The 18,620-nt window shown below is 27.1% G+C and overlaps 1 protein-coding gene across 1 annotated transcript in view; it reads left to right on the top strand.

The window, feature by feature from the left end:
* Positions 1-18,620, top strand: part of LOC107452990 (cell adhesion molecule Dscam1) — a gene marked incomplete in the record, with an annotated part of 286,344 nt that overhangs the window by 48,235 nt on the left and 219,489 nt on the right. Inside the window, 1 exon segment of the mRNA XM_071184722.1 lies at positions 3,823-4,149. Coding sequence (XP_071040823.1) covers positions 3,823-4,149 — 327 coding nt within the window.

Genomic DNA, 18,620 nt, shown 5'->3' with positions numbered 1-18,620 from the left:
ATTAATTTCATTTTTTGCGTATTTCGCATATCTCGAGAACATTTTAAACAGATTGAAACATTTTGCACAGAATTATAAATTTCGTTTATACAAGGAAAATGTAATGCAAAAAAAACAGTTATTATTTAATATTTTTTATCATGTTACTTATTAATTATTTTTATTTTATAATCGTCTGTGAAAAGCAGACCCAATTTTTTGGATTACAACTACTAATATTCAACAATGTAGCCTTGTAATTATGAATCCAATCCAGATGACAAGGGAACTCCTGGATCAAGTATTCAGAGAAATTTGTACTCGAGGTGGACTTTTTGATGGAACTAACCAGCATTTGCGCTACATGGAGAGAAAATCAAGGGAACCTCTCACGGTTAGTCTGACTTCAAGGCGATTCTAACCCATGATCTATCTACGACTGTACTACTTAATAATAAGTCGAAAAAATTCTGAATCGTAAGGTATGCAATTTTTGCGTAATTTTACATAGCAAAATACAAAATTTGAGCCTGAGAAATCTAGTTTTAAAAAAAAGTTGTGTAGTTAAAATTCGATTTCTGAGAAACTGTTTAGCCGATTTCGCCCGAATTTTGCATTTTGCCATGTAAAATTACCTACTTTAAAATGATTTAAAAAACTCATACCTTACAATTAAATTTTTTTAACAATTATTAAATAAAATAATAAAAGATAATAAGAATTAAATGAAATTTATTTTTTGCATTGAACTATCTCCTGATAAACGAATTTTATAATTATATACAAACAATTTTTTATTCGCTTAAAAAGTTCTCGAAATACGGTGAAATATGCAAAAAATAAAATTAATATATAACTTTGAATCGCTTCCCTTACTAAGCTATGGAATCCATATTTCCCATAACCCCTATGTTTCGGGATTCAGAAATCCGAATCATTTGTAAAAAAAAGGGTATGTTTCTTCAGAGAAAATGCGTTTTTGTGTCTGACTTAGTAACTTAAAATACCGTCTGCACTAACTAATTATTATGTTTGAGGTTACACCTGGAAAACCCTATTGTTTCGTTTTTATCGACGTACTGTACAACGAAGCTATGGTTGTGTGCTATAGATATAGCTAAAAATTAAAGGAAATTTTTTCACATAAATTTAATAAACAATGAGGAGAAAAAAGTATGGTCAAAATTACCAGAACATGGAAAAATTTATTGTTTCCGTGGGAGCACCAAATAGCTCAGTAATATTTACAGAAGCGTTTTTGTTATGATCTTGGTAAATTTAACTATAAAATGTGATTTTATAGTGTGTGATATAAAGCTTTTTAAAAGTGATAAAATTTGGTAATTTTATCACCTTAGGGCATGACATAAAAATCAGTTATTTAATTACGCCTACTTTTTTGTTTTGACTTCTTTTACTAAATGTGTGGTAATAAGAACAATAATTTCGCAAACCAGAGTTTCCGCAAAACCGCTACCATAGAATGGAAAAACTACCAAATTGAGGGCTTAAATATTACATATTTTGCTTTTAATAATTAGATTTATGGTTTTCCTCAACAGTAATTTTATTTTCATACAGTACAGTAATTTTACCAGGCTTTTTTTTTCTCCGTGAAGTATGCATTGAGGGCGTGCTGTTCTTAAATATTAAGAATGCAACGCGCATTCCTATTCTTTCCCATTCATTGGAATAAATTGCATAAATAACTTACTGGTAGAAGCTTTTGAAAAAACTTATATTGACATTGAGTAACATAAGAAGTATCAAACTCATAATATCGTTTCGTCATTTTTTGAGCTCGTTTTTAACATGTAAAATGGTTATAACGAACATCTGAACAAAAATGATGAATATTAGCTAATTTCTTAGTTAAATTTCGAGAAATTTAGGCGGTAAGATGTACTTGATTAAAAACTTAATTGTCGTCAAAAAATTGTTTTAAGCACTTGAAACGTTTTGATTTATACCCCTTTTCATCTTCATATTTGTGAAACCAATGAAATTCTTTAATCAAGTATAACTGGCATTTAATTATAATATATTTTTTCTATCTTGCATCTCTTATACAATTATTAAAACTGAATTTATTAAATAATTCAAGCATTTTCTGAAATCAAATAGTAGGTTTAATTTTCTTATACCATAATACAACAAAATTAATTATATTCTTATGCATAAAAAATCTCTATAGTAATTTCGTATTCAAGTAAACCAATCTGTTTAAATTCCAAGTAATGTTGCGGCATTAAGACGCATTACGGGCTCGCTGTTTTTAATGAATACGGAGCGGAGATGGATAATAAAAGTGCCCTGAAAATCCCAGGAATACAGGACAGATGTTGTAAATAGTAAAGTGCAATAATTGGTGGGCTTAAAACCCAGACTAAATGAGTTAGTTGAGAAACATATATTTTCTTGTCTCATTTATTACATTCTGAGTTCATTAACTTCCTTTTCCCCATGCAGTTTTTGGTCTGGTTGTCACTTATATAAATTTAAATTGTAATTAGTTTCGTGTGACAGCAGGAAAATAATTGGGAGTTCGTCCATTTGGAGCTGGTGTAAATGCCTCTCATTTGTAACATAGTCACATTTTTGAAGGAAATTATTTTACAGTAAGGGGTGATAGTTTGGGAAAATAAGAAATGAATGGCTTAAGAACTTTGATTATGTTCAGATTATGCGTAAAAAGTGATTGTAGTCGCATCTTTTGTTAGTATTATTTCAATTGCATATTTTGTTGAATTATTCAAAATGTGAAGATTTTGCCCCTTATTCTTATCTTCTACTCCGTCATTTCTGTAACAGTTAAGAAAAAAAGTATTTTCAAAGAAATTATTAAAGTCTGATTTACAAAACGAGTGAGTAAAGTTGAATGCATAGTTTTATGTTATGAGAGTTAGATGTGGCTACGCAGTACGAAACTCAAATCAAATGAATTTATTATCTAAGTGCTAAATTCAGTGCAAAATAAAATAAAATAAACAAGCATAAAAAATTATCAAAAAACAATAGATTGGTTCGGAGAAGTAGATATTTCATTTCTTTTAATATACCATAGCAATAATTTTACCCTGGCCCCTGTTGGATCAAAATTGGCTCAATAAGGGTCCCATAAGAGGATGTATTAAAATATAAGGATGTTTAGATTTTTTATTATTGGTCCTAAAATGGCCTATACAGGGTCTACATTGGCCAATATAGAACCTACATTAGCTAAATAATAGATATAAAATATCTTGTGAATCTGAAAATTCTATAGAATTTTCAGATTCACAAGATAATATACAATATCTGTCCTCTTTACAAATAGGGCCGATATTGGTTGTAAAGTGACTGTAAAATATCGGGTGAATCGGAAATTCTATATAGGGCCAATATCGGAAAAATAAAGGCCCTTTAAACCCTTACTGTGCCAAGATTCAGGAATATTGGCCCAATGTTAGCCCAAGTTACTTTGCTACTAGGTTACTTAACTTTGTGACAGGGACATTTATTTATTTTAGTTTATAATTCAGTTAATTAGGTAATTATTTATCGAATTTTTTTTAACTAAATAATTAATACTTAATTAGTGGGGATGTTGATCAACATCAACAGCGTTATTTTCAGTGCATCTAGCTAGCAGTTAAGCTATATTGAGGTTGAGTACTTAACATGATATACAGTTTAATACCTTTAACAAAACGCTTTTTATATAATCAAAATGTTTTCACGCTTTTAATTAATATAAAAATAAAAAGACATTTGACTGTGAGGTTAGAATTATAATAATGTAATATAATTATGAATCTCCATAAGTTTACTTAATTAACTGTTTTCCTCTCTGTCTATTTTCAGCATTGAGTGATAGACTGAGTAGAAGAACGCGCGGTCCAACTTTTATTCATGAACCACCAGAGACAGTAGAATTTTCAAATTCCACAGGAGCTGTGATTCCATGTTCTGCACAAGGACATCCAGATCCCATTGTAAGATGGGAGAAAAGAGACGGTAGTCCTGTTTCAACTATTCCTGGTGTCCGGCAAGTGAGACCGGATAACTCTTTAGTATTTTTTCCAATCGACACGGATAAATATCGGCAAGATGTCCATGCGGCAGTTTATCGATGTACAGCTACCAATAGAGTTGGAACTCTTAGAAGTAGAGATGTATCTGTTAAAACTGGTATGTGCTATTTATTTTTTTCTTGAATTATATGAATACAATGATGGTACATATTAAATCTTATGGGTTTACAATATTTATTAATACATATTTATGAATAAGTACTTATATGTATTTATTCATATAATCAATGAATTTATGAATATAGTCCATGGATATGAACATACATTCATGAATATAATCTAGGAAGTTACGAATCACAGTAACAAGTTTCTAAAAGTACTTAGTTAAAGATAATTTTTTGATTTAAATTGTACAAAAAGTTTTCGAATTTTTTTTTTTCCATTTTGAATATACAACCTATACAAGCTCATACATTACACGAAACTAATGTTAAGATATATAATACGTATGATGAAACATGCGCGGAAATCTAATGCGAACTATTGATAATTCCTCATTTTACTTATTAAAAGGAATAGTTGATTTAAATTAAAAGCACATTTGTGCCGAATAAATAATAAATGAAGATAACACTTCAAATAAATAGTGCTTATAGATACTAAAATTTATAAATTTAAGATTTAGTCTGGATAAATATCCAACAGAACATACTGTGCCAATCCAGCCAATAAGCATCCAGCCAAGTAAATAATCATTCTCAAATAAACGTTGGAATTCAGGAATCAGTAAGGTTTGTTTATTATATGATATAAATCTGCCGGACCTGTGTTTACTCGTTGACAACTAATTGTAACTAGCTAAACTCACAAGTCGAAACAATTCAAAGGTGCATTCATGAGAACTGATTCTCAAATGTACTCAAAATAAAAATAGTTTAATACAAATGATATCCTACAAAAGACCCGAATATTACAATTACCAATCGAATAAGCTTTTCTGTACTTTGTTTAGTCTTTTATCGTATTAATCGCAGAAAGATTGTCATTTTTAAGGAGCAACACATTTAGTAAATTTGCTGGAACATATATATTATTTTGATACCAGTTCCAATCACTTAATTCCTTATTGCAAGCTCGTTTGTTGAAATATAACGTTAACTCCAAAAAACTGCAGTACGTTTTAGGCTTCCAAATTTTTGTCACTTTAATGGGGAGAGGGAATAAAATGAGAAAATATTTTTGGAACTATTTTGCGATGACAAAAAATAATAGAGGTACACTCTAAGTACATTTAACCAGATTCAAGGCTTTATGTTTTAATTTATATTCCTATAAAATATTTACACTTCGTAAAAGCGGGTATTTATTTTATGTATGGAAAATTATCTATCAAATACTTGTTTAAGAAAAAAATTCCTAATTTGGCGAGATTCTTCCAGTTAGTTAAAAATTAATAACTGTAAACTATTTCCGAATTTTGCATATTTTTTTGAGCCTAAAAATGTAATCTTTTTAAAAATGTAAATGTAAATAATTTAAGGAACAAAAATAAGATCATTTTTTTGTTATCAAAATATGTAAATTGTCATATTTTTCTATTGTACCATTTTCATTATTGAACTTAAGAAAGACTCAGTAGATAATGACAAAATATAACCTTACAAACATTAATGACTACTACAAAGACATGGTATTTACAAAAGAAGCATATATTTTTTTTCATATAAAAGCGTTTATTCGTATGGCGGCAAAGCGTGAAGGAACAGACCCAATGATTTATTTAACCAGAATTTCAAAGCTTGATTAATTAGACCGATAACAATTTTTTACAAAAATTTTAACTTTCCTTTATATTTAAATTTTGCTCTTTTATTATTAACAGCGAGAGATTTCATATTATTCCCTGTAAAGCGGTGTTTACGGTAACTGCACTGCATGGAATAAGAGAATTAATGATGCTTCTTGCATGAAGTTCAGACCAAAATCTGTTGTTTCGTACATAATATCAACCTGTGTACTCTATGAATATATAATTTTGGTTCTGTTGGAAGTAGAAAAGAAATGTTTTCTTTTTTAAATTAATTTGAATTATGATTGGTAGTAAGTTGATTTCAAAAGCGATATTGAAATTTAAAAAAAGTATTTTACGTAATATATAAAATCTATCCATGAAAAATATAGCTGAAGTAAGCTTTAGTTCATGCGTGTTAATTGTGTAATAAAATTGAATATATTGGGTTGGATTCTGCTTGTAAAATAGGCGGAAATGGTTTATGCTAGAAAATGTAACTATAATTCTATTTTTTGATGGTGAAACAATTTATAACATCATTAAATTATTTTACTATATCATTGCTTTCAATTCAATTAAGTAATTTATTAAAGTAATTTTTCGTACTAAAAATTTCTTTTTAAGAAAACTACTATTTAAATTATTAAATGCTAAAATCTTAATTTCAGGGGCACAACATTTTACTCGATGCGAGAGTCAAATCTGGAGGAATTACTTGGTTTTCCAGTGAAATTACTTTTTTATCAATTTATTCGCAGAATTTCTCTTCAAACACATTCAAGTTTCTACATACATATATATTTTTTTGTGATGGAGACATATTAGTCCTTGCTCTTTACTTTAGCATAGTCTAAAAAATATATATATAACCCACAAAAGGGTAAAAAAAATGAAAAAACTACCGTTCAAAGTTCTATATTTAATTTGCTATCACCATCTTCTGTAATGACTTAATTACTTATTACTAATTAGGAAAATTGCCTTAAATTGATATAAATAAGGCTGCAGTTAGTGTAAGCATGGCCTTGTTTGTCTGTTACATATTCCATTATTTACTTCTCCCCTGAGGTAACATGTATGAAAGGAAAGGCATCATTCTAAGTAACTTAAGTAAAGTAAGTTGCCTTAAAAATTAAATATGTTATCCGTTTTTGAAGCATATAACGTTATGCTAAATTATTGTACTGAAATATTGCTAATTTTTTTACTTTATTTAAGTTGCTACAAGATTACAAGATATTATGACTCAAGTTACTGTCATAATGGTTCGAAGATTAATCTATTTTACATAAAGTGTATTAAATTTTATCTATTTCCAAAATTTGTGTTACAAAATGATTATTTTGAATTTCTAAGGTTTCAAACATTAAAAACAATCATAAAATAAAACTTGTATCTTTTCAAATTTGAAATATTTTAAATCTATATTTTTTTGTTATTGTTTGAAGTAAATATAATGAGTAAATGTAATTATGAAGTGTATTAAATTGAATCTGTTTTAAAAATTTTATTACAAAAGCATTAATTTTGAATAAGAATTTCTGAAGTCTTAAGCAACTATACAATGGAACTTTTATCGTTTCAAATTTGCAATCTTGTAAATATTTATATTTTTCTTATAGTTTATACGAAGTATGAGTAAATATAATTAAGTTATACTCCATTTGTTAGACAAATATTTTTCAAAATTAATAACCTTAACTCTACATTTGATTCACTATGATAAGTTTCTATAAGAGCTTAATAGCGTAACAGTCGTTAGGGAAATTGCTTTAAAATGCTATCAAGATAAAAGATATCTACTAAGAAAGAGTCTGTAGCTGGCATAAGCATAACGTCTTCTATTTGCTACATCATTTATTATTTACCTCTCGCCTGAGGTGACAGGCATAAAATGAAAGGCATTATTCACTTGTCAAAGACTTCCAAGCAACTGAAGCGGAGTAAGTCGGTTCTAAAAACAAAATTCTGTCATTCGGTTTTGAAGGATGTTATATTATGCACATTTATAACATAATCTTATTCAGTTTAATGCATACTAAACATCTTTTTGGATACCAGCATGTTAAGAAATTGTGGCAGATTGCAAAAAATATTACCATTGAAGTCATCAATGATTCTCTAAAAGGAAATAAAATTGGGGAAAAATTATAATTTTAAAATGAAATATGCACTTTACTTTTAGTTTTTTATATTTATTTAGTTTTTTACATTTATTTAGTTTTTTATATTTATTTAGTTTTTTATATTTATTTAGATTTTTTTTCTTATTTAGTTTTTTATATTTATTTAGTTTTTTACATTTATTTAATTTTTTATATTTATTTTTTTCTGGAAATATTATATTTCTCTATAACTAACAAAATCACTCAGTTACTTTTCTTCATTTATTAATGTTATTCTTATTAATTCTGTTATGCTATAAAAGGGAAAATCAAAGCAAAAGATGTTGTTGAAATAGATTCAAGAATATGAATTTTAATTTTTTATTCATATATGATCGACAAATGAACTACGATACTGTCCTTTGAGCAAAAACCGAGCGCTTTTAAAAATCATTAGGAAACAGGTATGATTCTCCGTACTAAAATCTTAATTTTTTTTACGAATGGAACTAATTAAACAAAAGCTGCGCATCATAACTATCGAACTCTTTTAATCATAGGGAGTTGATTTTTAGTAACATAAATTAAAATTCAATGGAAAAAAATGAATTCTGACTTTATAATTAATCTTCAAAAAAAAAAGAAAAATACAAAAGAAATATGTTTATTTATGAAATATGAGATACCAAAGTACTGAGAAACAAGTCTTAAAGATCATTTTTTTTTTAAAAAAAGCATTTTTTGTTGGAAAAAAGAGAACATTTTGGAACAACTCTAAAAGGAGACATTTCATTAAAAAAATTTGAATCGGAATAACTTCGGCTCCGTATATGTTTTTTAATTTTATGAAAATGCAAGTATTAAACTATAGTTTAAAATGCTGCTTAATGCAGCTTAAATTTTTTTACTTTTTAATTCAAATATACAAACATCTTCTATTAGCTAGCAGAAGGACACAATTTTATTTAGAAACTTCCAAGTAAATTGTAAATTGAATGAGTTCTTTGATTTTATCGCAGATAGTTCGGATTTGAAGCTTACAGAATACTCTGATTGATCTGATTAACAAAAGGATTTCCTTACTATGGTTTCAAAATGTTTATTTTATGACTTTAACAATTTAGTACTCTCTTACTTTACTTTAAATATCTAATTGGTCCTTGTATCACAAAAGAGTTTTAAATTTGCACACAATCGTTATAGAGTTTAATGGCTCTTAAAAAGTACCCACTCAGTAACAGGAAATCAAAATTGAATATCAGAAAAAAAAGACAAGAAGTGAAAAAAAAAATCTCAGGTCAAAAATTATTGATAATTCTACTGAAATTGCGTTAGATGCGTGTAATTATTTGGGAGTTATAAAGACTTCTAAATATAAAAATTGAAACAACATTGAATACTACAATGCTTGAATACATATTTTAAGTAGTTTTAATTCATTATATCATTCAAATGATAAACCAAACTCTTATTTAGTAGAAAACTAATTCATTTCAAAATAATTGAACCATATTTAGTTACATCTTATGTCGCTCATCATGCTTACATCATATCATACCATCAATGCTTACATCATATTCTAAATCTTGACCATACGAAAGTAGATTCAATGTAGAATTATTTCTCACAGAATCTTTATTAGAAAGGGATTATAGAGAAGAAATATTTTGTTTTCGCTTTATAATGTGAAAAATATTGTAAATTTTCAACGCATTATAATCTGTTACTTTCACAAAAATACACAGTATCTCTAACTTCCGTTTGAACAAAATGCGCAATAGAGCACAGTTGTTTCATTTACTTCTTGAAGCATTGAAGCAGAATTCTAAAATAAATTCCCAATGATGATACATTTTATGCCATTAAAGAATAAATACTGTTGTACTTTAGAAATTGAATGCCAAATAGTTTATTTTTAACTACTATTTCTTTATCCAAATAACTATTATTTTTTATGAGACCCAATTTTATAATGTAAATGATGCAAATTGTTTTTAAACTCAACATGACATAAAATATTAGTATTTTTTTAGCAAACTTACGTGTTTCATAAGCTTTAATATCCCAATCAGTTTTATATTTTTATAAGAGCTAATTTTATGAAGAATCGTTGTTTTTAAAAGTTGCATGACAAATTATCATTATCAAGTATTTAAATTTGTTTGTATGGCAAAAAAAAATTGTTTTTTAAACTACATTACTCATATAAAATGATATAAAGAAAGACTTATATTTTTTATAATAAAAATAATGAAATAAATTCTAAAAAAATTATTAAAATAATAGCAAATTTTTAGTATCATTTCTAGTTTTTGATTTTCAACTGATGAGTTTTGAAAATCATAAAATTAAACAATTAATTTAAGTTAATGAAGCCATTAGAAAATGCATTTTTTACGAGCATGAAATTTAAACAACAAACGGACAAAACGCATTGAAAAATCACATTTTTTATCGTAAATAATCATAAAACAAGCACTTGTTATTTATTTTCCTTTGATATATCTAATAAAAATCAATAAATATTGCAGTCATATTTCTTAAATTATATCTCTCACAAATAAAATTACAAAAGTCAAAGAATAAAAATTATTTTTCGGATACAGTTTACTAACCTAAAAATCTATTCATATATAAAACTCACTTATTCATTCGATAATTCATTCATTTTTCTCAATTAAATCTAACATTTAAATCTAAAATACATAAATTTTAGTTATTCTACCGTCATACATTTAACATTTATGAGATGGGCCGTATTCATAAATTAATAAGCTATTCATGCTATATACACACCAACATCTACCTAACAAAATGTACACAACACTAAAATAAAAATCAATCAATGTAGCAAAGAAATGATTTTCACTGCGATGATCCTCGTTCATCAATTGGTTTTCAATCAACCGATATCCGTTTCAACATCCTGTTTACTTTCGGTACACAAGAACCCACATTATTTAATGCTCATCGATTACCGTTAAGTTTTTAAAAATAGTTCTAGATACTTCGATATAGTAAACGATAAGGAAGCTATGTATTGTAATAACTAAAAAGTGTTTTTTTAAAGTTATAACTTTAACTATTTTGTTCATATGAGCGTAAAATTCCTTTTTAAAAAAAACTTGATAACTTATAAAAAACATATTAATATTTTTCCATTATTTAATTTTAAAAATGACCTTAAATTTAACTTTTCAAAACTACGTCGATAGTATTTAACAGTAGCAGATTAAATGAGTATCTTTTTTTAAGGTAAATATTATTCATGCCAATCGCTTTTATGCTAAACATTTTATTTGCATAAACGTGTTAAAATCATCTTTTTTAGGATAATTGATGGACTGCCAAAATATATTTTACGATTTAATTTGAAAATAACTGGAAGTAAAAAAATGACAGGAAGTTCAGTTGCTTAGTTTTTGAGGATATATCTAGATAGTTTCGAATAGTAGCTTATTTGAATAATATATATATATANTATATATATATATATATATATCACAAATAGGCATTTTATTAATTTATATTAAGTTTATTTAACAGCGTTCGTTGAGCTTTCACATGGATTACAATGATGGGGTTTCCATGGCAGGGATGTTGGGAATTTGGTGCAGATATATCTAGCCATGAAAATATGAAAAAGCCATGAATTTTTGCCGGCTCCTGATATTTAAACAGGGATTCTGAACGGGAATTGGTGGCTAGAATAACCTTAACTTAATGAAACGTCATTCAAATGGGAAAATTTAGAGATTTTGATTTGTTAAAAAGATGACGCCATTCTGAAGATGAGGAATTTTTGGGATTTTCTACGAATTATTGTCCATTAACTTCAAAAAAGTAAACTTTTCATTTGCATGTGTATTTTAAATATGGCCTTTTTTTAAATACACTAATTCTTACTTTAATAAATTAATTTTTGTACCAATTTTATTAATTTTCCTGGAGAATAATATTTCAACCACCACTATATAAGCATATTTCGGATAGGAGTGTGTGTGTGGTAATGGCGCATTAAAGCACTAGCTTGTAAAGCAGTATGTATCAAAGGAAACTGAAAAGACAAGTAAAGACAAAAGAAAATTAAATTTCCTACCGGCTCAAGGTGGTATTACCGCACACACAATTCTATACGAAATATGCTTATTTAGGTCCCCTATACCTACCTTTGCATTTTATATTTCTTCTATGATTATATCAAGTATGAGTGATACTCAGAGTTAGTTTAGTGTGAAAAATAATTTAAACAGTTAAGGAAAGGGGTATTCTGTTTACATTTTACCTGTTCATTGAATTAGTAAATCATACAAAATTTGTTTGCAGACAAAAATGTATGCATAATCTGCGAAACTGGATAAAACTTAGAAGTATGATATCTGTTCTTGATCCATGATATCATCCAAATTTACGGCAACTTTTATTAAGAGTTAAAATGAAGCGTGTTTTGGTTCAGTTCAAAGCACAATAACGAGTATTAAAGTTTTAAAAATAATTAGTATGACAATTTGGTTTGCAGAAAATTTAAACGGCGACATGGCTCAATACATGACAAAACCTCTTGCAGAACATTTTCTGTATTATCTTTCTAGTATTTACTTTTAGTATTTACTACATACCACAATTAATACCAAACAGAATCGTGATGAAAGCACATTGTATTTTTAATTTTAATGAAGTTAATTAGCAAAAAGCTTTAATAAAAATTACCGTGCAATATTAAATCCCCATGGAGCCAGAAATATTGTAAATTTTATCATTTTTATTTTGACTATAATTTTTTTCCTAGGTATATTAAGTGGTGTCGCGAATGTTTCGGATAGTTTTTCTTTTGAAAAAAAATCTATACTATTCTTAAATTTATTCTGATTGTAGGAACCCCCAAGTAAATAAAATAAAAACATACATTTATTAAACTTTGCAAATCCGAAACCTTTTTCTTATACTCAATTTTCTTAAAATCCATATTTTGAGGGATTATCTTATTTTTATTTCAGTCAGAGCCTTACAGCTTGGCTGCGATGTGTTTATATGAATGAAATAAAATATTAAGAATCGTTTAACAGTTAAATCATAATTTGTTGAAAAAATATTATTTTAAAAATAAATAAAGTTAAAAATCGAAAGAAAATTATATTTTTTATTATTTATATGAGTTTAGTTGCATAATAAGAGAATTCTTCTTTTTTTCCTTTGATGTTGCAAGTATTTTCACACATTTTTAATCACTTTTGTGCTTTTAACTTTGAGCAAAATAGTTTTTCTTTCTTGAAGCAAGTAGATAGCTGTAAAAGCTTTGAGCTCTTGCGAAATAATTATTTTTGAGAAATTTTAATAAATGTTACTATAATTAATCACCTCATATTTATACAGAATGCAAAAAAATCTCTTTTCTAATTTAATTTTGTAAATAAATATGTAGTGCGGAACTATGATACCAACTATGAACATTGATACTTCAGCACCCATGAGACTGTTTAGACAGATGTGTTTACTCATTTTAAAAAAAAATAGTAAGTAAATTTATTAATTATAGTCGAACTAAAGTAAAACTGAATAATTAGATTGATGTATAAGAATCTGAAGTCAATGTGTAATTCTTATTTTATTTAGCCATTTTTACAAAATTAGCAAGTTATAGGTAAATAAACAAGCAAAAATTTAATTAAATGTACTGCATAAAATGTTTGTCTCCTTCACGAGTATTTAATCTTTTTACAAAACTATAGAACTTAATCTAAATTTATCAAAGCGTAAACATTTTTAAGCATTTATGTTAGCTCTGGCTTTGGATTTAAGCCAACGGTGAAAGAAAGAGATGAAATCTATCTAAAGCAAACCATTATCTCACATAATGCTTTAAATTTGCTAGTTTTATAAGAATAATTCTAGCATAAATTAATTAATCTTACAATAATGTTGCAGTACAAAGCATAAAGTGTTTTAAAGTGAAAAATGGTGTTTTTTTTCGTTCCATGCTTTCATCTTTTTCTAAAAAAAAATACTTTTAATTAAACACTTATTTAAAAAATGAATTTAAAAATAATTTACTCAATATTTTTAAAATATTATAGAATTCCAAGCAAAATTAATAGTTTTACTAAATGGAAGTGATTTACAAAATTCTTAGATTACTTAATTTTTTTATCGTTTCTAAGAACATATGTAATCTTAAAGGAATCGAATTTCTAACAAACAATATTTAATATGTATTGAAATTCTTAAATCCCTCATAACTTCTCCTAATAGACATACTTTAGCATATTAATTTAAATTAATTTTAATTTGTTTTAAAATAGGGAAATCTACTAAAAATTATTTCTAACAATAAAAAGGTTTTACAAAAAGGATAATACTCGAAACTCTGTTTTTTTTTCCAATTAGTATTATTTTTGGGCTCCAAGTCCAACATCAGTTAACGTATCTTTCAAACACAACCAGGTGTTTTACATAAAACAATAATGTTAAGTACGTGTATTAAAAAATAAACTAATTTACTAGTGAGCAAAATCAAGTTTGATGGTATTCAAAAAATATGATTTTATTCCACTTCTTTTAATAAATTTCAACTTGTACGGAAATGAACAAATAGTGTTTAAACCTTTACTGACTTCAGCATCACGTCTTCGGATCTCAGATGAGTTAATTAAAACAACATTCTTCTTGAAATATAATAAAGAAATATTCAATATGTGTTTAAATATTTTACCTTTCAATATATGTGAGCAAACTCTTAAAAAGAATCTCATATAAACATCAAAAGTTTAATCTCATCAAAAGCTTAAACTGCATTTTCAAAACATTTTAAAATATTTTCTATGCTTCTTTTCAATGTAATATAAATGTTTAGTTTTATTTGTGTAGCAAAATAACTATAACTATACTACAAACTTTTAAACACAAACCCATAGCTGAAAAAAATATTTTTACAGTAAATTTTTCATATTTTTTTCAAGTGTAAGATTGATTTTTTTTTGTAAAGGTCACCGTTTTGTAAAATTTAAGCTTAAAATAATTGGATTGAAGAAATTATTGAAATATTGTCTACTATGTTTTGTGCAGTTATCTTCGTTAGATCGGACTGCTAAATTGATCCGTGCTGAGACTGATCCGTACTGACGAAATTTATTTTTTCGAAGAAGTGATAACAGTTATTTTCTAATTTTATCGAAATGTTTGCACAAACTAGAAAGCTGTTTCGTCAAAAACATAGAAAGTTTCGGTTTCGTGATATTTGAGTAACCATTTTTTGCAGGGTAAAACATAAATTTAATGGTTTCCCCAGCGTTTTCATTTAACAGTAAATAATTTTATTGCATGATTCAGTGGTTTATTTCGTGCAATTTCCAGACCCCAAAATTTTATTTTCATTACGAGCATGCAACATCAGCTCTTGTCGCTAGGTTTGTATCAAAACAGTATGCACACAGAAATTTGAATTAAATATTTTTTTGTTATTTTCTACGAAAAAACTTCAAAGAATAATTGTGGGAAAAAATTGAGAGCAATTTAAATATTGACAGTGAATTTGTTTTGCTTTAATATTTTCAAAACGTTTATTGAAAATTTGGATAGAAACTTTCAATCTTATTTTTATTAGACCGCATTTGTCGAAGGTTTTTCTGAATTATTATTGACTAAAATAACTGTAGATTTGCTCGGAAAAATTTTGCGGAATAATCTCAAGTGGAGTAAAAAATACGAAACAATTTTCATTGAGCGTCTATTGTGACTAAATGTTAAAAAATGTTGCATATGTATGAAAACAAATGCTGACAAATATAGAAGCATTTCGATAAAAATAGAAAAAGTCATCATTTTCTGAAAGAAATCATCATTTCAAAGGAGAGATTGTGTTTTCAAAGCCTATTGTTAAATATTCATTTTGTTTGACATCGGAATATCTAAATGGTTAAAACGAAAAGTTTATTATTGAGATAGATCAGTAGCAATTCAGATAAAGTTGAGTGTGAATTATAAGAACAGGAATTAAAAGATAAAATGTCAGTATCTGAATATAAAAGAAAAGAAATAATTTAAAGGAATATATTTTACTTGAAATTGATAATAACATGTAGTATTTTTAAAATATGAAATGGATATTTTTTAATAATTGCTTTCCATATAATTGAATGATGCAAATATAGCTATTTTTATCGATTTTATCTAACGTTCATCTGTTATAATCAGCAGATATGAAATTAAAGCAAAAGTACTGCAATCATAACTTTAAAAATTAAAGGAATTCAAGGAAATACGACATGCTTCAATGACATGTAGAACTCTTATGTTTGTTTTATCTCCTTTCACAAAGAAGAATACAATCCATAGAGCACATATATCATCGATTGTTCTTACCTACATTCTTTATCGTTGTTTTGAATGATACATGATAATTTATTGACTGCGAGCAAAAGTGATATTTACCTAATAGTAGGAAGTAACATAGACTTCACATAGACTTAAACCGCAGGTGGGAGAGCTGTTAACATCAATATCTTTCAGAAGGGCCTTGATAGCCGGGTCGGTAGGGCGCTGGGCCCATATCCAAGAGGTCGTGGGTTCGATCCTCGCCGGCCGAAGACTCCCCGTGTAGTAAATGGTGACTGATGCACGTTAAATCTGTCGTGTCTCAAAGTCCTCCATGTTCCCACAACAAATCAATACCTCTGGGGGTACTGATCCAGGAGTTTCCTTGTCCTCTGGATTGGTTCAAAATTACAAGGCTACGGAGTTGAACGTAAGTAGTCGTAAATCCATGAAATTGGGTCGGCTGTTCAACGACGGTTATAAAATAAAATATCTTTCAGAAATAGCATTTCGTCAAATATCACACAATTTCGTAAGGAAATGAATGTCAAAAATAACAAAGTTTAAAGCAAAGATTGCAGAATCTTCAATATTTTTTTCGATAGTATATTTTAATTGAAATTCAGTGGCAAAAACTTATTATATTCTTAATACATTCATTCATTTTCTTAATATGTGTTTTCAATATAAGTAAATAATACAAATAAAACTATAGTGCCTTACGTAGCTAGCTTTGCTATTTAGAAATAACTTTTATCAGTTATAATCTGTAGAAATGAAATGAAAATAAAGGTACTACAAACTTAGCTATAGAAACTAAAGAAATTCACTAAAATACGCCATGACTTTTTATGTTTGTTGAACCATCTTTCACAAGGGAGAATACAACCGTTCCAGCACATATATCCTCAGGGGTTCTTGCCTAAATTCTTTATCGCTGTTTTGTAGCAACTCTGCCCTTCAAAGAGAAACAGTTTATGTCAAGTTTGCTTGCCCTCTGATAATACCCTTAAAATAAATGATGACAGAATTCCTTTTTATGATTCTCAAGCCTTCTGTTTATGTCGATAATTGGATAGTGAGGATAGTAGTAAAGACGCTTTTATAATTGTGTGATACTAACAATAAAAACATCTCAGTGTTTGTCTTATTCATAAAAATTGCTTTTGAATGTGTTTTGTTCGAATAGAATGTTTTTACGCATAAATAGTAAAAGGAAATATCTGTTATACATAAAGGAAAATAAATATTTGTCAAAGACATAACATGTATAATTATAAATTGATTTGTATTATTTGAACATGTCTTAAATAAAATAACTAATATTACACCGAGAAAAAAATATTGTCGAAATTACCAAATTATGGCAAAATTTACTACATTTCTGCCTCTATGGGAACACTAAAAAGATTTGTGAATATGTATTTTAAAGTAAAAATTAATAGGAGTACTTAAATATTTTATTGTATATTTTTCTAAGTTTAAATTAAGTGTATTTATTGTTTATTACACTTATCAAGCATATCAGAAGATACAAAAACTTTATCAATTTTAAGCAATAATAACTTGTAAGCTGTATTTGGAAATTAAGATATTGATTTCCTTGTCTTTTTACTTGTCTTTTATAATTCCAATGTTAAACTACATAGTCGGGTAGGTAATTTACTCTAATAGGCTACGCAGCAACATTAAAATTTACTAGGTTCCTGAATAAAAAAATGAAACAAAGGTATTCTGGATGGGTGTAAATCAACGCAGCATAAGTTTACAGTAATAACGAGCGAATAGCGAACCAAAAATATATATAAATATGAAAAGATAAATATACATGAGAAATCGAAATTTAAAGAAGTCAAATACTTTAATTTAATTTCTCCGGAATTGTTCGATTGATTTCGCATTCGGTTTGTATATTACCATGTAAAATTGAATGTTTTAAATTATCTAAAAGTTAATATACCTTACGATTCAAAGTTTCTCCGAATAATGTTAAATTTAGTAGTAAAAAAGTAGTAAATTTATTCATAAATCAAAAACTATGAATCTATGTTAGAAAGCCTAATTTCTCATTGCATGCATCACACATTCCACATCTATCTTGTTTTTTTAATTTTCTCATGTTTTTCAATTAAATTGAAAATAACTTTATAACTAATCTATTGAAACATTAATTTAAATTTTCATTAGAATTACTTTAAAAATTGTTCGACAATTTAGATACAGAAAAGTTAATGTTTCCTATTAGTAAGTAGCCATTTTTTTCAAGGATTATATTTGAATTCTTAGAATTTCTTGGTAGCTTGTTTGCTAACTATCAAATTGTCCCCTTTACAAAAAATATTCAATGTTAATTTTTTTTTCTCACAAAACCCTAAAGAAACCAGCTTATTTCTTAGCTTCCTTTGTGCAAACGTTTGTATA

Source organism: Parasteatoda tepidariorum, chromosome 8, assembly GCF_043381705.1.
Source record: "Parasteatoda tepidariorum isolate YZ-2023 chromosome 8, CAS_Ptep_4.0, whole genome shotgun sequence".
Classification (NCBI taxonomy): Eukaryota; Metazoa; Arthropoda; class Arachnida; order Araneae; family Theridiidae; genus Parasteatoda; species Parasteatoda tepidariorum.
Note: the sequence above shows the minus strand (reverse complement) of the source record. Positions and strands in the feature narration are given on the sequence as shown.